Source organism: Carettochelys insculpta, chromosome 2 (genome assembly GCF_033958435.1).
Source record: "Carettochelys insculpta isolate YL-2023 chromosome 2, ASM3395843v1, whole genome shotgun sequence".
Classification (NCBI taxonomy): domain Eukaryota; kingdom Metazoa; phylum Chordata; order Testudines; family Carettochelyidae; genus Carettochelys; species Carettochelys insculpta.
This window is the reverse complement of record NC_134138.1, coordinates 153,108,557-153,130,323: the sequence shown is the minus strand read 5'-3', so window position 1 is coordinate 153,130,323 and position 21,767 is coordinate 153,108,557. Positions and strand designations below refer to the sequence as shown.

At 44.4% G+C, this 21,767-nt stretch overlaps 2 protein-coding genes across 12 annotated transcripts in view; one reads left to right on the top strand and one right to left on the bottom strand.

The window, feature by feature from the left end:
* Window positions 1–3,390: 3,390 nt before the first annotated feature.
* On the bottom strand, window positions 3,391–17,464 carry FASTKD3 (FAST kinase domains 3). Of its 6 annotated transcripts, none has more exons than XM_074987869.1 (7): window positions 17,368–17,464; window positions 14,651–16,047; window positions 10,907–10,992; window positions 7,975–8,149; window positions 6,405–6,474; window positions 5,022–5,136; window positions 3,391–4,297 (listed from the first exon to the last, which is right to left on the bottom strand). In XM_074987869.1, exons 2-7 carry the CDS (start codon window positions 15,858–15,860, stop codon window positions 4,199–4,201), a joined length of 1,755 nt encoding a protein of 584 aa, XP_074843970.1. In that variant the 5' UTR covers window positions 15,861–16,047; window positions 17,368–17,464; the 3' UTR covers window positions 3,391–4,198. The 6 variants fall into 6 exon arrangements, 5 of the variants coding, with proteins under 5 accessions (XP_074843970.1, XP_074843968.1, XP_074843971.1 ...); XM_074987867.1 differs by having other exon boundaries at window positions 14,651–16,119; window positions 17,368–17,441; XM_074987870.1 differs by having other exon boundaries at window positions 14,651–16,061; window positions 17,368–17,427.
* A 39-nt stretch (window positions 17,465–17,503) lies between these two features.
* MTRR (5-methyltetrahydrofolate-homocysteine methyltransferase reductase) overlaps window positions 17,504–21,767 on the top strand; it is a 94,328-nt gene continuing 90,064 nt past the window's right edge. For 3 of the 6 annotated variants that reach the window (XM_074987864.1, XM_074987866.1, XM_074987861.1), the window contains exon 1: window positions 17,504–17,637. The gene's annotated coding sequence lies outside the window, so the exon portion shown is untranslated. Of the gene's footprint in view, window positions 17,638–18,073; window positions 18,177–19,280; window positions 19,385–21,370; window positions 21,439–21,767 lie in introns of those variants that run through there. The other 3 variants (XM_074987865.1, XM_074987863.1, XM_074987862.1) reach the window with 3 other exon arrangements.

Below are 21,767 nucleotides of genomic sequence, written 5' to 3'. Positions count from 1 at the left end.
ACATGCAGCCTCTTTCCGACAAAGCCTGTGGACCAGATCCAGCTGCAGCTTGCCTGGGTCAGTCCCATGAGACTATGGGCTGCCCCCCTTATGAGCCAGCTGGCACTCCAGTCATGGCAGCCCACCCTGCTGGAGTGCCAGCACTAGCTTGTGCCCCTTTGGGGGCAGGGGAGATGAGCACTGAGGCTTGTGGGCTGGATTCAGAGAATTGGGCTGGATATGGCCTGCAGGCCAAACATTTCCCATCTCTGCTTTATGAAAGTGAAAGGCAACAGTCTAATTTGTATTCTGCTACCAGGAACAAAGCATAAGGGAAACATTACAATAAGAGAGAGCTATTGCCAGACCTCTTCTCCCTCCATTTCCCACGCGACCAGAAAGTATACCGCTATGTTCTATACAGGTTACTTTTGATGAACTTGTTAGAGCAAATTTTAGTCCTGACATCTGATCTCCTGATTTCATTTACATGAGTTTTGCTTGAAAACGACAAATCATCAAAACACTGGACAACAGCAACACTTGCTGGGTGGGCAGCAAAACAAGCCTCATCTCATAATGAAGAAAGTATTGACAAGACAGGCCTGCTCCAGCTTGAATCAGGCCAGGCTTCTACTCCTAGCCCCTGTCTTTTAATCTCACCCCTCTCTTTGCGCATTGCTCCCTGGACAGCTTCTGCTTGATTGTCTTCACTTTCAGTGCCCTTTGCAGCCTACCATCACTGTCAACTTCCACAGCTGACCAGCCCATGATTCCCACCTCCACCCATTGGTTAATTTTCAAACAAAGCACCTTTGTTTCCCCACATGCTGCCCCTCGGACTTGGGAGTAGTTCTCCGCAAACTACAATAACTTCCTTCAAACCTCCTCTTACCATTAATATGCTGATGCCACAACCATATCATGCTAGCATGCGGTCTCATCATTTTCTTGTAAACCCGTCTTTGGCTATTGGCTCTTGTCTTGCCCCACAGCGCTTGCAATCTGACTGTAAGAATTGCATTTTTGTTCTGGGCTTGACCAGAGCTATGGGCTCTTGGTCTAAAGTTATAATAATACAAGTAATAAAGGGCTTAAGGTTTCAATTTTGCTCTCTGTCACTTCACCTACTGAGGCTATGCTCTGACAGACCATTTCTCACCTTCACTCACTCAGTGCTGTGAGTGAGGTGATGAGGCTCTCTTCTGATTTGTGCTCAGCTCCGTTCCTTGCCTAAGTGGGCGACGAGATTGGAAAGGCTGGATTGTTGAACCGACTGAGAGAAGAGGCCCAAGGCTAGCAATCTGCCAGCCTGCTGTGCTCCTACACTAATGAGAGTGGGGAGTACGGAGGTAAGGCTTTGGAGAGGACAAAGTGAGGTGAAAAATCCATCAGGGTAAATAAAATCCAGATGTCTTTCCAGCTCAGGGCAAATCAACCTCAAACACCTGGGTACAGTTTGGCAGTTCTGAAAGATGTCTGTATTTCAAAAACAATTATCAGGGATTTTCAGCTTACATCTACGCAGGGATTAAAAAAAACTGTTGGCCCAGGTCAGCTGACTGGGGTTTGCACACCAAGCTGAAAAATTGATATACACTCATCCCTCGCTTTAGAAGCACAATTGGTTCCCAACTTTCTGCTCATAGGCAGAAACTCGTAAGAGGGACACTAAAGTCCTATTAAATTACATGTAAAAGTCTCTGATAGGCTGCTAGGGCTCCTAACTCAGGGAAGCAGTGGCAGCAGGTGGGAGGGGTTTAAAGGCTGCGGGGTAGTTTGGGGCTGTGAGCAGGAAGGAGGGTTCAGGCTGCTGTGGTTTGGGGTCAGGTGGGGTGAGGGTCAAGTGGCAGAGGGATCTGGTTGTCTGGCTGCAGACCGGTAAGGGGGTCTAGCTGCCAGGCCACAGGGGTTACAGGCAGAGGCGGGGGGTCTGGCCACTGGGGTTACAGGTGGTGGGAGGCGGGGGTCTGGCTGCGGGGCCATGGGGTGGGTACAAGTGGTTGCAGAGCAGTCTGGCCACAGGGGTTATAGGCGGCGGCTGGGGTGGGGGGTCTGGCTGTGGGGCTGCAGGGGGTACAGGCGGTGGGGGGGGTCTGGCTGTAGGGCCGCAGAGAGGTACAGGTGGCCCCAGGGCTCTGGAGCAGTACAGGCTGCCAGAGGGGGGTCTGACAACGGGGGTTACAGGTGGCGGGGGGGCGGGGGCCAGGTCTGGCCGCAGGGCTGTATAGGTGGCCGCAGGGGGTTCTGACCATGGACGTTACAGACGGCGGGGCAGGGCGGGAATGTTTCGAGCCACAGGGCGGTAGAGGCGGCCGTGGAGCTGTCTGGCCACAGGGCCATAGGAGGGTCTGCCGCAGAGGATACAGGCAGCCGCAGGTGGGTCTGGCCGCAGGGGGTACAAGCAGCGGGGGTGGCGGGTCTGGCCACAGGGCTGGCAGGGGTGGCGGGCTGCGGGGCATACAGGCTGTGGGACCAGTAAGGGGGTCTGGCTGTCGTGGTTTAGGGCTGTGGGGGAAGGAGATGTCAGGCTGTGGGGCCAGCAGGGGGTGTGGCAGTAGCGGGTTGGGGCTGCGGGGGCTGGCAGGGAAGAGGGGGTCAGACTAGGGGGTTGGAGCCGCGGGGAGGGAGTTAGGCTCATATGAGCAGGGGAAGTTCACTCGCAGAGTGAACCAGGGTAGGTAAGTGTGTCCCTTGTTTAAGCGAGTACTTGTAAATGAAGTACTCATTTAACAAGGGATGAGCGTATAGACATTCAGGCTTGGATGGGATCCCTGCCCCTTGCCGAGTCCCACAGAATGGACTCCGGTTGAAGCGTGAACATTTACAAAGCAATTTTTCAGACCTCCTGTCAGCCCATGTCAGTTGATCTGGACCAGCTGTGGATTTCCGTGTAGATGTACTCTCAGAACAACAACCGCAAAAAAACATAGAACCCAAGCTAGAGAAGGGATATGTTTTCATGAAGTAAGAGTTGTATATATATTTTTTTTTTTAAATAGCAATTTACCCTCCAACTCAGGTCACCTGTCATGCACAGTAATTAGAATCAATCTTCCTTAACTTTGTATGCTGGCTTTGCTACTTTTGCCAGTAACTACACATTAGTAAACATAAAGGAAACAGTATAGCCTGAATGAACGACTTCCCCACTGAACTTGTCCTCTCTTCTCAAATTGAAGCACCTGTCTCACACACCACCTCCCACAATACAGATTCTTCTCAATAAATGAGGCCCTTAGTGGCACCTGTGTTACAAGGAGTGTTTTCTATTGGATAAATTAATGTTGACTCAACAGTTAAAGATCATTAGGGATTCCAGGCTCAACTTTAAGACTAATTCTTAATTTTATCTGGAAGAAGAGCTTAACGAACAGTACTGGATTGATGACAATACAGTGAATTCTTCATATTTTCAAACAAACTGTTTTATTGCATGATCTATGATGACAGCACTTGTTATTTGAGTCACCGAACATTAAAACCAGTAATATTTTGCGGATTATGGAATGGAGCTGAAATCTAAAATGGTGAATAATATAAACAAGAACATGAATGCAGTGCATTGATTTTCTTTTACATTTCTAATTCCTGGTAAATAGCAAACTTGCATACTTACATTATTAAAGACATCAACACAAGTTTAAATTATTATCATAAACTATACTTTGCTTTAGGATATTTAAATTTGTTTCATAATTACTAAGCCTTTTGAGTCACACTAGAGGCAATTTCTACCCTCCTTTACATACTGCGGAAACGCTAATAATTCCAATGTTGAATATTATAAGATTGTGAACAATTTGGCACTGCAAATGTGAATTTATTGTACCACTGAGAAAAGTCCCAATCAGTAACAACTTGGATGTCAACAGCTCGTAACCCCATATATACTCATGTGATTGCTCATTTATAAGCATATCTCTGTCCATGCTAAAAGAAAAAGTGCAGGAAATTCAGCATGGACTCCTTGCAACCATTTTAAATTATTATCCAGCTGCAGTAAATATTCACACAAAATAAAAAAAAATTTATTGTCCTTTCTAATTCTTTGTACATGAATCCATTCAGGAACTGGAGGGCCTCATATTCAGAAGCCAAAATCATCCTATGAGGAGTGACTTTGAATGTAGACTCGTTCTCCCATGTAAAGTATGTACACTTCACAGTATCTATAGGTACTATAGACCAGTCTGTATTCTATTTTTGTTGTAATGTATCACCAGTTGAGCCTGTAGGTATGAGGAAAAATTTTCTTGTGCAGATATTCGACTATTTCTTTGCTGCTACATAAAATCTCAAATTCAAAAAATGGAATCTGGAAGTTCAAGAGAGAAATGGTTGTAAGAATGGATTTAAATGATAAATTGCATTAGATTCAATATTCTTAATAAAATAAATAATGTCGTGTCATAAATGATAGTAAGCTTTTAAAACACGCAGATTAAGCTTCCAGTCCTGCAAATGACTCTAGGCAAATGGACCCTAAAGGTACTGCTTGAGTGTGGAGTTTACCGTAGGATCAGAGCCTAAGTCAGCAAACACACTAGTGCATAGAACTAGCTGATTATGACAAATTTTCAGAAAATTAAGTAAATGTGAACAACAAGCAAAATAAAATGACCTAGTTGTGGGAACTGTAGGACCACAAAAATAGTTTTATGTGTATTCCTAAAAAAACAAGAAACTCCCTTACTTTTAAAAATAGTCCCAGTTAAGGCTTTTTGAAAATAAAGTGAGACATTTAGGTCCAAATCTTAGTCTCACTGAACTCAGTGACAAAACTTCCTCTGGAATCAATGGGACCAGGGTTTAAATCTCATCACAGGAGCTGAGTGCTCAAAAAATTGCAACTGGCAGGCACAAAGAATAAATTAAAATTAAAGAATAGGAAGCCAAGCAGAAGGGAGCAAGAAAAGGGCACACAGCAGGGGCAAGTCTACATTCAGCACAGGAAGTGTTTGTAGCAGCAGCTTTCGTGTAAATTAGCCTTCAGTCTTTTTCTAGCTAGAGAAGCACCAGCTAATAGTTTCAACCTTTACCTGTACAACTTCATAGCCAAGTAACTTCAGATGTCTTTGTTTAATAGCTTCTTTGCCTAGAAGACTGTGGCTGTTGCTGCAGAATCTATTTTTACCATCAATACACAGGGCTATTCTAAAATCAAACACAAAAATGAATTTAAAAACAATATTATGAACTATTAGGCCTACTCTATGGACCTCAGAGAACAGGATGGGGGATACTACCACATCTTCACCCCTTTTTAGAGCACATGACTCCCATTTACACGGACTCATTTCGTCAGAAGGACTGCTACTGTGATTGGCCCCTTCCAGGCTAGAGTGATTTTAATGAAAACAATTTAAAGATTTGATTTTGTGCCATTAATGGTGGGATATCTTACTTGAATCTTTCAAAACTGATACAAATGAAAACGAAATATTGAAAACAAGATTTTGATCCTGAAAACACTCTAACAGGTAGCTTTACTTAAATGCATGTTAATTAAACTTAAACACGTATCATGTTTGAGGCATCGGGGCAGAAAACTGAATTCTTATCAAAATTTCTCATTTTGTCATTCCACAGCAAAATTGGCCTCATCTTTCATGGTAAGAAATTTTCAATAAACATTTTCAATAAATAAGCAAAGTTTTTTGTAATTTTATTAAAATATAGATAGGCCAAACTTTTCAAAAGTAAAAGTCTAATTAACTCCTAACCCCAAATTTAGACAACTAACAGTGGGATTTTTCAAAACCATCTACATGAGTTTGGAGCGTAAATCCCACAGATATCAGACTACAAATCCTGCTGGAATACTGCCTGGTCAAAGCCTCTCATCCTTCTTAACTTATGGTAGTGATGGAATATAATGCAGGTTCTTTATTATTTTATCTATAAGCTGTGCTGGTCTTACATGAAGTATGTTAGTGGGGCTCTGGACTTTTTTTTTTTCAGCACAGATAAGATTTTAAGGATGAAATTAATTTTTAGAAAAAAATCTATATGTAAAATCCAATGTTTATTTCATCTTCTAATTGTTTGTAAATAAGTAACAAACATCCACTTCAGCAACTTAAAAATATAAAATGGAAAGAAAATAAGTAACTACTAAATTAAGTTACATAATTTGACTTTATTTATTTATTAGAAAATTAATGTTATCCACTCTGGCTCCAACATAGTGAAGAGTGAGCTTCTTGCCAGTCCCTCATGACCACTCAAAATCTGAGTCTATATGTGACACACTGAAAGTCAAACTTTTAAAATACCAGGGTATAAATCTGGCTTCACTGCAATCAATGGGACACCTCCACTGATTTCAATCAGGACAGAATTACATCCTTAATATTGCCATTTTTGTCAAAGTAATCTCACAGTCTGATGGTCTTTGTCTCTCATGTTTGGCGTTATCTTACCTCCTGTGCACCTCCTCATAGTGGCTGGCAGATAATACAAAACCTTCTTCATCTAATTTAATCTCAACATCTGGGTTGGAGGAGGGACAAATTGGAAAGAAAAACAAATGATTATTGTATACAATACACACTGCTTATTGTAATTTCCATCTATTTCTTGTTAGTAATTTTCCCTGAATGACAGATGCTCCCCAAGCTCTCGTGTGGTTTCTACTGAAAATTACATTACATCTAGCCATGTGCAGGTCGAAAAAGAAGATAAGAAGAAAGAGACAGCTAATAATCAAAGAATAAACAAGGCAGAAAAAGATGTATGGAAAACACTTCTAAATATATCTTGTATATTTTTGCTATGTCCCCATCCATCTGTCTGTCTGGACAAGATTCTACCATGTTCCCCCCGCACAATACCAGCCCCATCCCCTCCCCAGCCAGTGCAGGACCGGTCGAGCCTCCCAATAGGATGACAATAGGATGCAAGGTTATGCTGCTATAACAACTGTGATGCTAGCAGGCTAAGTGCCAGCTAACATCAGTGCCCCAGGTCTCACTGAACACTTACAAGTGCATGGCTGGAAACCAGTCTTGCTTACCTGTGTGCTACCATTATCAAAACTGATATTAGAAGAGAAGTTGGTAAGAACGTGTTCAGACTTCATAAAATGTTTGTATATTGAGTGCACTAGAGAACTCTATTATTAGGTATCTCATCCAACAGGACAGATAGCACCGATTAAGGTAAAGTCCTTGTCCACAGCCTACTAAAGGCAAATGAAATATTGTACAGCATCAAAGGGCAGAGATTTTAATGACTGCATTTCTAGCTTCCTCCCAGAAGAAAAGACCTATCTATGAACACATCCCATCAATTTGGGCTTTTGAATGGAGGGGATAGAATCGCTGTCAAGAAGAAACTGCATCTCACTTTCATACTGTTTAGATTGTGAGGGGCAAAGGTTCCTAAACATAAGCACAGAGATCCTCAGGCTACTCGATAGGGGTTAACTCTAAAAGATGCTTTGAACTGACAGATTACTATAACACTGTCACCTTTTGAATCAGACTGAAACTCACTTGTGTACATGGTTGCTTTAACTTATTATTCCTAGTTAATAAACCTTCAGTTAGTTTATTATAGGATTGGCCACCAGCCTGGTTTTTGTTGTGAGACTTTAGGAGCAAATTGATCTGGGTTAAATGACTGGTCTCTTGGGACAGGAAACAATTGGAGTGTTTTGTAATTTTTGTTGTAAGTAACTATTTATCACTTGGTCCAGATTGTATGGACGGAAAGATAAAGCTGAATGTCTAAGAAGATTGTCTGTAACTCCATTAGAAAACTATGGTAGCACTTTGGAGTTCACATTTGCTGTTAGCTTGGTTAAATGTAATTACAGATCGTACCACCAGTCTGGAGTACCTGCCATGCTTTTTGACTGTGCCCTAAAGTTGCTACTCTCCATCTTTAGCCGCTCCAGACAGTGTGACAATAATCAGAGAACTGTAGGTCTGAAAGGGACCTCAACATTATCTAGTCTCCTCTGCCTTCAGAAACAGCATGGCCACTCACCTAATGTGTAGCAATATGGTGTCAACACATGTGAAGCAAAATACATTCTTGTTCCTAGCAAATCCACTAGTCCATTCTTCACCCTGTTGTAGAGCTGAACATCCACAGAGGACTCCACTGAAGGGCCTGGTAGGAGAAAGGACTTTACTCGATACTTTCGAAGGAGCTTAGGACCCTATCAGAAGGAAATAAATACTCAAACTTTCACATACCAAAGAAAAAAAAGGCATATTAAGTCTACCTGTGCTACTGTTACCTTATTAACGCACACAAACTTTTCCTACATATTCAGGTAATTAAGAAACTAAAAAATAATAAAATGGGCAAGCTATTTTCTTGATAACTAGTCAGTCTATTTTGATAACAGTATACATAATGTGCTTCAGTATCTTGAATCAAGACACTAACATGCAGGATGCAAATACTACACCAAACTAAAAACAATAGGAACATGTTGAGCAGTATACTTGTCAACATATATACAATTTGTACCTCTAAAAACTGGGTTTCTCTGGGGCAGCAGGACCATAGATGTTCCTGGACCAGACAGCCTCCGGGCCAGAGCCAAAGGCAGCGGGGCTGAGGCTGGCATCCACAGCCTGATTGGCCTCTCTGCTGCCAGCTGCAGCCGCCTGAGGTGAATATGTGGCTGCCTGGCCAGGGCCACAGCTGGTGGGAGTGAGGCTGGAGCTAGAGGCAGCAAGAGCAGGTCCAGCAGCAGGAGGGCCGGCCAAGGCCATAATTGGAGCTGGCGATGAGTTAGGGGATCGGTGGCAGGGGACCTCCCCTAGTCCAGCAAATTCCCGTGTTTGGGTACTCGACCAGAGACGTCCAACCTCTATTCTCCCAACATCAGCATCGAGTGTAGCCTATGCCAGTCCACACTACAAGGCTGCAGGAGACTAGCCTGAAGGTTTCAATGCCCCAGTGTAGCTGCTTGGGGAATCACAAGACCTATGTGACCTTCTATAGCGTTTCATACAAAATAAAAACAAAGGAAAAATTCTTCTATGCACAACTCACTGCAACAAGTGATTTTACCCCCAGCCAATGTACTCTGAGACCCCTGCTGCCCTAAGTCACTGTAACTCTGCCTACCAGATGTCCTTGGCTTCCAGTCCTGCTGACCTCCTGTCAGTTACAAGTGGGTCCCTGAATTCTGCATTTTCAACACTAACATCAACTCTGCCCTGTCTCTCCAGAAGCAGGCAAAGGGCACAAAAAGAAAAAGACAGAACTGCTGTCTTAGACTCTTATACCTCGGCCAGACAACACATCATTTTGTGCAAAATGAAGAAGTTGGACAAGAGTAACTGTCCAGCATTCGCATAGCTAGAAATTGAGAGAAATAAAACTGAGAAGTGGGCAGCCCATGACTTAGATGTTCCTCTAAACTACACAGAAAATGCTAGCTCTTCCACTGGCCTGTCACATTCCAGGAGAATAGGGAAAATAATGATGCCACTTGTCTCATCATAAAGATTTCTAGCTCTTATAGACCTCCATGCCTAAAGGAGAGTTTCATTTATGGCCCAAAGAACTTGTGACTTCCTCATCCCCAACTCCACTAACTAAAGTTTTTATAATACATCTCATCATAATGCCTCCTTTCTCACCAACACCTTTGCAAGTTATATTGGATTTTTAGGGGTCAATTTGCAAGGAAATAGAAAGCTGTTTATTATGTATAGGTTGTGAGGGAAACCATAACTAAGGACCTTTTCCCATGAGTTGCTGCATATCCTCAAGCCCCACTGGTGTGGACATCACTAAGCACTTCATAGCATTAGGCCATTAAAAGGATAAATCTAATAACTCCAAAATGTGTGTTTTGTCAGACAAATTGCTAATCAGTGTATGTTAAGTTTCTTCTTCATGTTTTTTAAATCTTTGCCAATAACACTTCCACCTGCAACCAGCCAAGATTATAGCATAGAGTTTCACAATGGATTTTTTTTTAAACGGCAGCTTTCCATGCACTGTACGTAACTGTTTGTTTAGAAAATGGAAAAATTAAGTGGGACAGTCTCTTTTCATGATTAAAATTGTGAGGCAGAGACTATGGCTGTTTCTACACATGCCACTTTTGAAGAAAAAGTGGCATGCTAATAAATGACCCAAAATATGCTAATGAGGCATGGATGCACATTCCCCATGCCTCATTAGCATGAGGTCACGTGATTTGGAGTCCAAAATGCCATTTAGAAGTGTGGCCACCACAGGGTCTTCCAGAAGGAAGTCCTTCTTCCGGAGGCCCCTTCTTCCAGAAAATTTTCGGGAAGAAGGGGCCTCCGGAAGGAGGAATTCCATTTGGAAGACCACCCCCCCCGGGGGCCATGCTTCTAAATGGTGTTTTGGAGTCTGGAAGAATGTCTTCCAGACTCCAAATCACGTGACCTTATGCTAATGAGGTGCAGGGAATTTGCATCCATGCCTCATTAGCGTATTTCAGGCTGTTTATTAGCATGCCAGCATATGTAGAAACGGCCTATGTGTTTATATCAGAGGTCCACGCAATGTGGGGTGTCCCCTTAGAACAGTCACCGAGGAACTTTTGGGAAGGAACAGCAGGGCCTGTGTCAACCCCCACTGTGGGCAGGGAGGGTGCACCACCTAGCCCCATTCCACGCGCAGCTGTTCTCCATCCTCGACTGCAACTCTCATGGCCCACACCCATCCCCTTCCCTGACCCCAGCCTTGGCCACATTCCCAGTCCACCCCAAATCTGCTCCTTAGTCCATCTGCTTGTCTCTTCCCACTCACCCCCAGGAGCTGCAGTCCCACTCCTGGCCCAGGAGGAGGCAGACAGGACAAGAAGGGAGGGGGATGCTACCAATGGTCTATTTTATGGTGTTTCAGAAAGAACAATTATGCAATGACTGCTATGTAGACTAAAACAATCCCAAATAATATTTCAACTAATAGCTCCTACCTGATAGAATGGGCACTCCAAGGTAACTGTTAACAAGAGCTGGGTCAGCTGGGACAGGACAAACCTGTCCAAACCTGGTGACTGAACTGAAACAAAAAGATTCAGACATCAGATACTCAGTACAGATGTGTATTCAACAGGAATTCCCATGCAAGTCAGCTGGTTTTAAACAATATGCACAAAGCTGCTTTATCCTGAGTCAGTATGAGAACATGCAACTAAACGTACAATTTTCTTGAAAACCATATATTCAAAAAACATTTCCCACGTATAAATACATTTTTTGAAAACTGAAGACAAAAAAACATCTGGAAAGAGCTGAATTCAGGATTATTCGTGTTATCTTGAAAGATATCATGACATAAGAAGTTCTAGTGGATTAAGCATGGGAAAGAAAGATCCTGTCTCCAACCCCTCAATGTCTGATTTATGATTCAGTGTCTCAACCTGTATGCTGAAGATAATATTTACTAATTTCTGAGTATCAACTGGTTAATGATTATTACACACTTTTATAATAGGTGAAGGTTGAAATATATTATCAGAAACAGACAAAGCAAGCAAGGAGCCTATTTTCCTGCTCTCCTTTAGAAGTTTTGGTCGCTAAGTGTATAGAGATATTTATATAGTGATTTAAACAAAGATTTTCAAAGTAATGATTTTGAGTTTCTCAGTTTTTGAGTATCAGCATCATCTGTTTAAAGGAGCCCGATCTTCAGAAATCGCTGAATGAATACCCACCCTCTGACTATCAGGCCCCTTTAAGATGTCTCATTTTGGACACTGAAAAACTGAAGTAGCCAAATTACTCATCACTTTGAAACCATGGCCTTAAATACTTAAATACTGAAGACTGGCAGAGAAATCTAGTTCCAATTTTGCCAGCAAAGTACTATGTGAACATAGGCAATTCACTTCCCCTCTCTGTGGCTTACCTTCCCCCTTTAAAATGAGGATGCTTAACCTTAATCACTGAGGGCTTTGAAATCTATAGCTCTTCAAGATCTAATTATTACGACCTGGCCTGTGCCAGAGAAGCTCACACTGGTCATGTATCAGGTGCCAAAGGAACTCAACAAGGTGCATATTTTACAAGTTTCCTCAGATAAAAGGAAAGTCAGTTACAGCTGTTTGGTTGTAGGATTTAGTAGGGGAACAGGGCAATTAAGGGACTGCCTTTTAAGACACCAAAGGAATAGCATCTCCAGTACTTAAGGCAGAAAATTTGTTGTGCTGAGTAAGATCTTGGTTATCATTTACAATTCAACGTTAGTACATAAGAAGACATTAGTCTGACATTAAATAATCATTAATAAAGCAAATTAAATTATATGTTCAAGCTTAAGATTTTGTTGTTCAGTTTTGTATCTCAAATGCCATTTGCATTAGCTGATTGCTGATTCAATATATTTGTAGAGACCTTCTCACTGTGGAAATATTGTATTTGTAGATAACAGTAAATATATAAAAAAGAATGGAGGAGACTAAAGGAACATGGAAAGAAGGCATCGGAAAATAATCCTTAGTCCTTGAAAATAAAAAAGCCTAAAAAGGGATGTTTGGTAGCAGTCAAAACCTAATTTATTTGACCTGTCTGTAAAGTTGTCAAAGCGCACTGTGGTAAAGGCAGGGACCAGAGAGCTTTGTAATATCATGCACTTGTATAACTTTAGATCTTGGTACGTGAATGAATGGAATACAATATTTAAGTAAATACTCATAAACCAGTTGAAATTTTTAAATCTCAGAATGTATTTAAAACCCCAACTCTTTCAGTTTATTTGTAAAATGTGACAGCTGCATTTCACCTCACTAATAAACTTCTATGCTTACTCTTAATCTTGCCTAATGCTAAGAGGGAGACTTACTTCTTTAATTCCTTTTTCCATGTTTTAAACAGAACATTAAAATTATTTATGGCTAGTCTCTACACCACAACCACAATTAAATCAGTGGACTTTTTTACAATACAACTTTCCCTGACCAGGTTATAACCTGCTGCCCATTTCGATATGTATTGCAAAACTGAGATTTTTGGTTTGATTGTATGAACAAAGGTTTCTTGGCAACTTTGCACAATAAACCCTCAATTTCACGACTAATTGGGGGGTGTCCATTAAACCCAAGGGGCCTTTAAATCCAAGGGTTTACTGCCTTTGCATCAGAGGCCCAGTATGAGGCAGAATTTGCTCACAGAATCTGTCAAGAACAGGGCGGATACTGAAGAAATACACATTCCTAAGAAGTCCTAAGTACTCATGCAAATATGTTTTGTTACCAAGTGGCACCAGAAGATCCTGACAACAAAAACACTCTGATCAATCTAAAAGATAAGGTCAGAATGACAGCCACCGACTGAACTGCATCCATTGTCATGGGTATCATGTCTTAGTATCTGCAGTCTGCGAGATGCTATTACCATGCTTTGTTGGCAATAAATCTGGTGGGGAGACTTTGTATCTTAATGGATCTTGCAATCATTGGGTGGATCACTCTTGGTCTGCTGCAAAAGTGGTCTGTGCTGGCTTGGGACAACATATAGGGAGAACACATACCCCCAGCCAAACATCTGACCACATATTTAAAAACTGAAATCACCATCACTATTAAACCTTCATGTGCTTTACTTCCTTAAAGTTAGGTATTAATCTCACTGGCTTCAATGAGAACTACTCCATAAACAAAGTTAAGCACATTTGAAGAGGTTTCCAGGATTAGATCCACACATGATACAAATTCCAGACGAGAAGAATTCACAATTTAAACAAGACAAGATGTAGGTCAAGAGTTCTGGAGAGTAACAGTGTTGGTAACACTAATGACAAGGAAAGAAACACTATTTGGTAAAGCAGTTTTGAGGATTTCAAATTGCTGTTTAGAACTCTATAGCTACATCTACACTTGGCCAAAACTTCGAAATGGCCATACGAGTGGCCAAATCGGATATTATTAATGAGGCGCTGAAATGAATATTCAGCACCTCGTTAGCATGCTGCCGGCCATGACACTTTGACAGTGCTGCGTTTCACTCGCACACAGCTCATCTACACGGGGGTCCTTTTTGAAAAGAACCTGCCAACATCGAAATCCCCTTATTCCTATCAGCTGATATTGCATGGGATTTTGACATTTGTAGGGTCCTTTCGAAAAAGACTCCCATGTAGACAAGTCACACGTGAGCGAAACACGGCACTTTTGAAGTGCTGTGGCCAACAGTGTGCTAATGAGACACTGAATATTCATTTCAGTGCCTAATTAGTATTCTCCAATTTGGCCATTAGCATAGCCATTTGGACATTTTGGCCAAATGTAGACATGGCCTACATGTCAAAATGATTTAATTTGTCTAAAACAATGGTCCAAACACTGTGGGATGCACCACCCAGGGAAGCATGGAGGAAAATTCAGGGGGAGGGATGCACAACAGGACCTGGGCCAGTCCACCTGGAAGGCAGTGAGGAAGCACCATCTAACCCAGCTCTGCCCCTGGTTCTAGCCTCCAGCTCCCCACCTGGGTTCAGGGTAGGGGGGCATGATCTAAAAGCTGTAAATCAAGTACTGGTTTAACTGTGACAAGTCAACATCACCTTCAACTTCCTGATACCCTCTTCTTCAGTTAGCTCCAACAACTGACTCTGCACTTTGAGATACGTAGGTGGCAAGGAGATGGTATTAGAGAAGCTAACAACACAGTAACAGACATACAGCTGAACTGCAACAGACAAACAGACTTAGTGTCCTTACCTTGTAACTGTTGAAGAAAATAGGGGTTAAATATTTTTGCCAGAAAATTGACTGGATAGCGCTCAATAAGGGTGCAGGAGTGGAGCAAATTCACTAAGGTGTGAGGCTGAAACTGAGTAAAGCGAGCATTTAGTATCCGTTCAAGTTTTCTGAAGACAGAAGGAGCACTTGGTGGAAGGTAATTGAGTGTCCCAAATGGCACAATATACTCAGCAATCTGTCTGGTGGTATATTTGTCGGCATTATAAACAAAGCTTTCTGCCACTGCATCAAAGATGGGCTTAGAACAGACCAGCTTTCTGCAGCAGTATTGCATGACTTTGCTGACCACTTCAGGGTGCATGGTAAAGGAGGATTTTGGAACATGCCTTTCCAGTGCTTCTGTGAAGAACTGGTCACTGTGTCCAAAATATATGTAAGCTCCCAGCACATTTATTAATTCCTCATCTCTGAATCGAGGGACATACCTTGCTGAATACTTACACAGTTGTATTACTAAAGGGATTGCCTGAGTTTGGTCAAGAATAACCAGTGCATTCAGGATTCTGCTTATCAGTTTAGGACTTAGTTGGGGAGCAAAGGTTAAAGTGATGTTGTTCATCTGGTTTAATACATCTTGGTATTGCCCCTTTTCTGTAATACTCATCTGCAGCAGTCCATACACCATTGCCATTTCCTCAGCAGTCCATTCTTCAAGATTTTTTTCCTGTACTTGCTTCAAAATCTGTTCCAGCATTGCACATCCTGGACCTTCCAAATCAAGCAAGATTTCTCCAAGAATACACAGATTTTTAATGGTCAATTGCCCCTTGTCAAGCCGTTCCTGGCTCTCCGATACCAAACGCACAAGCAGAGTACTCCAGGGATCTATACGCAACTTCACCAAAGCCTGCAATGCAATCAGGAGACCAGTGTCTGACAGCTTTTGTGATTCGTGTTCAAACTGAAAGCATAGTGCCCTGAACACTTCGTTCTCCAATACCACTTCTGGATTCTTCAATTCACTGTCATCTACTTCAACTTCACAGATCCTTTGCAAAGCCGCTGCTGCCATGGTGTCAGACATAATTTCCACAGAACTCAGAAATTTAAAAATATCTTTGGATGAACTGCAGCTGTTCAACTCCATGAAAAATTTTTGTTCATCCATCCATTTGCCACAAGATTTAGAACTGCTCCCAGCATCTCCATGAAGATGCCCTGTTCCCATAATGGAATTAGGCTGGTTCCAGAACTCTGCATGGTAGTTTCTACAAAAAACATATCGAAGCCTAATCCTTGAAAGTACTGTGCCAAAGACGGAGGAATCACAGTGCAATGACCGTAGCTGTCTGCCTTGCTCATTAAGGTGGTTCAAGGTTTTTCTCAGAATTCGCAGGGATCTGCATGTGCGTAAACTAGAAGAGAAAAACTGGAAACTTTGTAAATTAATCCAAGCCATAGCATAACAAGTGTTTCCCTGAAAGTTGCTGCAAGAGGAAAAAAAAAAAAAAGAAAAACATTTTATACAATAATGACAGGGTCACAGGAATGCAGAAGTTACCTTACATATTAGACCAGTGACCCATCTAGTCCAGATACTCCAGAAAAAGGAAGAACCTCCACAGAGGACAATTGTTGAACAACCAACCTACAGAGTTTCTTTTTCACTCCCTTAATGGACTGTTCCTCTTCATCCACCCCCCTTAAAAAACATTCCCCTCAAAGTCACACTAAAATATTTTTCTGTGTGGTTTTTTTTTCCAGCTTGATTACTTTGACATGTGAACAGTCAGACAGATCTCAAGTCTATTGTGTGAACTGCTCAAATATATGCCTATACCCCGGCAATTGCAAGATCACAGCCTCTTCCCATCTATCTCACAGGAGCACCACCACTGCCCTGCTGCTCCTTCTTCAGGCCACCGCAACCGCCTCCTCTGCAAGGCTCCCTCCAGCCCTCCTACTCCCTTCCTCCACCTGCAGCATGGGCAGTTCCCTGCCCTGCCACACTCAAACAGAACTCAATTTAAGGTAAGTTTAACGGCCAGATCTGTACTGCCAGCCATTAAACCAATCAAATTGAGCTTCATTTCAGCACAGCAGGGCAGGGACCGGAAGCCAGAAAAGCGAGCAGCAGGAGCCGCAAATGGCTCCTTAAAGAGCCACATGAGACTGAAAGCCACCCAACTGGTGACCCTTAGAAAACCTAATGGCAACCCACGTTTGGATCCCAGCCCATAACTTGGGCACCTCTGGTCTAAAGGCACCTAGAAAAACACCGGTCACTGGGAGCACCATCACCTACTGAAGAACGCAAAAGCCCAGACCCACTCTCACACTCGCCCCGTGTGTGTTCATACGCGTCCAATGGGGGTGCGAAGCGTCCCCCGCTGACCGGGCAGCACGTTACATCCGCTTCGAGCGGGTGAGAGGCTGCAAAAGGAGGAGGCAGGCGCCGAGCCGTGTTACTCCCACACCTCCGCCCGGCCAGCCACGCCAGTGGTCCCTGCCCAAGCTGCGCGGTCGGAGCGCCGTGGGAAGTGGCGTCACCCCGGGAGGCGCTTGGCTGGGGCCCCCGCAGCCGCTCCCTTGCGCGGGCAGTACAGGGGTAGGCGGCCGGCGCTAGGGCCGCAGCGCGCTGCCAGGCACTGGTCGCTGGGCTGAGAGTGGGGTTGCAAACCGACCTGGGAACCTTCCGCCCGACGCCCACTTCCCCGCATAGGCCGGGGCCGTACCTGGGTGATAAGGCCGGGCTGCTCCAGCGGCCCTCGTGAGCCGCAGCACCTTCCCTCCTTCCGCTTGGTGTTCGGAGACCTCGCTAGGGCCAACCGGAGCCTAACCCGGAGTGGCCGCCCGCCCGCCGGGAAGGGGCTGGGGCTGCGCCTCCGCCTCCGCCTCCGCCTCCCTCAAGCCGGGCAACGCACCGGTCGGCTAGCGGCACGAGCCCCTCCTCCGCGCGGGGCGGGCGGCGTGACGGCCTCAGCGAGACGCGGCGCGCGGAGCTGGTGAGGAGCCGGGTCGGATGGGATCCCCCAGGGGAGGCGCGGCGCGATCGGAGCCGTGTGACCGCCGGCGGGCCTGGCGCGGGGGTCTCAGCCGCGGGGGCGCGAGATGCCGGCCAGGAATCCTGGCTCCGGCCCGCGGCGTGAGATCGTGTTTCATGCCCGCGGCCGCCCTGCCGCTTCCCCGGTCTCCGCCCCACGGGGCCGTCCCGTCCCTGCAGGTGGAAGGGGGGCGCTGGCGCCGCCTCCGTGTCCCTGCGCTGTCCTAGCGGGTGGGGGCGCGATACAGTAGCGGCCGCCGTTCCCTGGGGGCTGTGGGGGCGGTAACCTCAGCTTTGGTCTTTTCCCCGCTCCTGGCGAGGGCCCGTCAGACGGGCCGGGTTCTTCTCCTTCCTGCAGTTCCCGGCCTCACTAAGTTACTCGTTTCTTCTCTCTGGAGGAATCCTGTGCCAAAAGTTAATGCAGCTTCAACCTGTCTCACCCGGCACCCACTGGACCTGACCCGCGCTGGACGAGAGAAAGAATTCGCCAGACCAGGAGAGGTTAATATTGTTTAGCACATTACCAACACCTCCACTGCTTACTGGGCACCTAGAAGACATGTAGGGGTAAATTACATGTAGGTGTAAATTACAGCCTAATAACAGCACAGAACATTGAGATCCAGGACTAGTGGCTGTGAACAAACCTTATCGGACCACAGGAAACTTGGCCACACCCATGATAAGTTGTTCTCCGACTAACTAAAATCGTGCTGGACTACAGAGTTTCCTGGATGAGAGAGTTCCAGTTTAGAGAGTTTAGACCTGTAGTTCTTGTCACGTTTTAAAACTCTGTTTATTTTATTTTTCACTCACACCAGTTTCAGTTGGTTTGATAATGTTGTTTAAAATGACCTGTTCAGCAAGTGGATCAGTAACAAGACAGGCACATGCACAGATTCCCCCAGCTGGGGAGATTTAAAGAAACCTCTAACAAAAAGTAGTTTTCACTTTTCTGCCTTATGCCACCTGGAGCCTGGCTAGGGAGCCACATGCATCCCTTGTCTCCAGAGCCCAGCCATGGGCTCCTGCCAGCCCAGATGCTCACTTTCCCTCCCTTCCTCCACACCCCACTAACCCAGACACTCACAGGCCTAGTCACCTGGATCCCAGGGATCCAGAGGGGGAAAAATAGGCTGATTGGGTTGTGGGTAGGTGTGAGCCGATGCCCAGGTGCCAGCTAAGGGTCCGGTGGGGCAAAGGGGGTGATGCCACACCAGCAGCTACGCTAAGCAGCCAGGGCAGGCTGGGTTCTTTGGTTTGTGTTTAGTTCGGGTACAGCAGCAAGAGGAAAATTACACTTAGAGAGGCTTTAACAGTTACTTTTTATTTATACAAAGATAGAAACAATTTAACTAAGACAAATGATTAAAGTACAAGTTAGTACTCGCAGTTTTTAAAGGGGAAACAACACAATTTAACTTAAGAAAAGTTTTAGACAAACTAGCTAGCTTAAACTAATACAAGTAATGTGTACACAAGAAAGGCAAGTTGCAGGTGTGATTTTCACCCCTGCCTCTTAGACCTGGTAGAACCAGAGTCTTTCCCTCAATTCCTATAGGAAAGAAGTGTAGTACAGGTGTAATTCTTACCCCTGCCTCCTAGATCCGGTGTGACCCAGAATCTTTCTCTCAGTCCCTCGGGAAGAAGCAGATACGAAGCAGTCCCCAGTCTCGTGAGTTAATTCCAGACCTGAGCAGCGGGTGTAGGTGATTGGAACTTCCTTTATACTCCCTTTGTCAGGTACACTTCTTCCTGGTCTCAAGTGGCCAATTGGGAGGAATGTTTTGAACCCCAGGTTTCCCAGGGAAGGTGCAAGGCTCAATTTGCACCTGTGAATTGTGGACAATTGGGCACCTTTGGAGGTGATGGGCGGGGGTTCCCCGTCGTTCCTGGGGAAGTGATCAAGGCGTGTCAATTACCGAGATCAGCCAGAAGGGTGGCCATTAACTAGCCCATTCACTGTCTGGTTTTTGTGTATAGTAGAGAGGCTGGGCGAGACAGCACACCTGCGTTCCCAGGACATCAAAGGCTACCTGTCTCCCCTGCTTATTTCTCTCTCTGTCTCTCCCAGTGGGGGGGAGAAGAAGAAAAGGCCAAATGGGGGGTTCATGTCTGGCTACAGTAGGGTCCTGCCAAATTCAAGGCCATGAGAAACTGCATCAGGGACCCTGAAATCTAGGCTTCTGCAGGCTTTTATCTTATACAGATTTCACAAGGGAGGTCAATATTTTTCATATTGGGTGTCCTGACCCAAAAGAGAGGTGGGGTGAGTCACAAGGTTATTTTAGGGTAGTCATAGTATTGCATCCCTTCTGCATTTCTTTCAGAGTTGGGCACAAAACAGAACTCCACCAGCAGCACAGAAGTAAGTGTGGCAATACCATACCATGACACTCGCTGTGCTTGCTGCCATTGGCAGCTCTGCCTTCAGTGCTGATTACCTGTCACGCAACTGCCAGTTTATGGCTGTCTAGCTCAGAAGTGAAAGCAGCAGTACAGTAACCCACCCACCCACTCTCTTTCCCTCCCTCCCTCCCCTTTTTGGATCAGGATTGTATAATCACAACACTATGAAAGTTCAGATTTAAATATTTGAAATCGTGGCATTTATGATCTTTGAAATCCTATGCCTATGAAATTGATCAAAAGGAACATGAATGTGGTAAGCCCCTAGTCTTGGGCTTGCATGGAGTTTCTCGTACACTAGTGTCTCCCCCTTTCAAGGCCCTTTCAGGGCATTCTAGGAACTGTGACTGGTGGGAACCTTCTGGTTCCTCCTCCTGCAATCTTGTTTTCTTTCTGTGATCTTGGCTCTGCTGGGTTCAATGGTCCCTAGTGGCAGCCAATGACACTGCAGCCCATTTCTGCTGGGGAAGGTGGGGTGAGAAAGAAATTCTGCGTGTATAGTGGCACAGAATTCCCTCAGGAGTAAGTTACACAGTAAACAGTGCAGTTGAGCTGCTTGATCTACAATAACATTTGGTTCTTACATAGTTCTTTTCTTGATCTTAAAGCACTTTATAATGGTGACTCTTAGGTCTTTAGAATTCCTCCTCTCTTGCAGGAAGGCCTTTTCCCCCTAGGCGCTCAACATTATTCAGTAGAATTTGTCCTACTCAGACCAGGAGAAATTTTAAGATTCCAGGATTGTGTTCTCAGTTTATTGCTGAATTCAGTCTTATGGATGGGCTTGATACCATGATATCCTGTTTTCATTAATGCTTTTACAGGTACCTGCCTCTCACTGGCTTGGCACAAGTGAGTCCAAAGAGGTCTGTCAGTGTGGCAAGGGAGTCATTTAAAGAGGAATGGTTGACGAAGGCTCAGCAATTCCATCAGTCCTGTTTTTGATATTGAGCCCTGATTTAGAATCAACATGTATAAAAGCTTTTTCCTTTTACTCTTCCTCCCAATATGAAAGCATGTGACATGCTCCACTCACCCTTTTTTTTTTTAAAACCAAATATCTGGGAAAATATAATAATTGTGCTTTGAACTCTGTCACTTTGATTTTTTTTTGCTGTGGTCTGTGCTGTTATTTAGCTGTAATTTACCCCTGAATGTCTTCTAAGAGCCCCGTAAGCAGTGAGGTGTTGGTAGTGCTGCTAGACAATATTGACCTCCTGTGGTTCAGCAAATTCTCTTGTTCAGCACTGGTCAGGTCCCAAGGATGCTAGACGGCAGAGGTTCAACCTGTACTGACTTCTGTAGGCCATGTCCACGCTGTGTGCCTGCACAGTGCATTTTGACCATGTGAATGGTACACTTTTACTTCCCTAAAGCATTTCAATGAGTTTCTTATGTGTCATTTGCAATACAGCATATCTTTGATTGCCAGTGTGATGTTTTATCCAGGACTCCACAACCATAAGACAGCGTCACTCCTCTGCCTCAGCAAGTGGGAACTTTGCCATAGATTAAACTGTGTATTAGCTCCCTGCCAGAGCACTTTATCTACTTCACCAGCAAACTCCTTGAAAGTTTGCTGCTCAGAAATCTTACCTTGCGAAGAACTCCAGTTTCTGAGTTTCCCAGAGATATCTCTGTAGTTCAGACTCTCTCACAGGACACTCGGTGAATTTATTAACT

Coding starts and splice junctions, on each gene's coding strand:
- FASTKD3 (XM_074987867.1), bottom strand. CDS start 16,091: ATGGCTTGGATTAATTTACAAAGTTTCCAGTTTTTCTCTTCTAGTTTA. Junction 10,993..14,650: donor TTTTCTTCAACAGTTACAAG/GTAAGGACACTA, acceptor TTTTTGTTTCAG/TTCAGTCACCAGGTTTGGAC. Junction 8,150..10,906: donor TGGAGTGCCCATTCTATCAG/GTAGGAGCTATT, acceptor TCCTTCTGATAG/GGTCCTAAGCTCCTTCGAAA.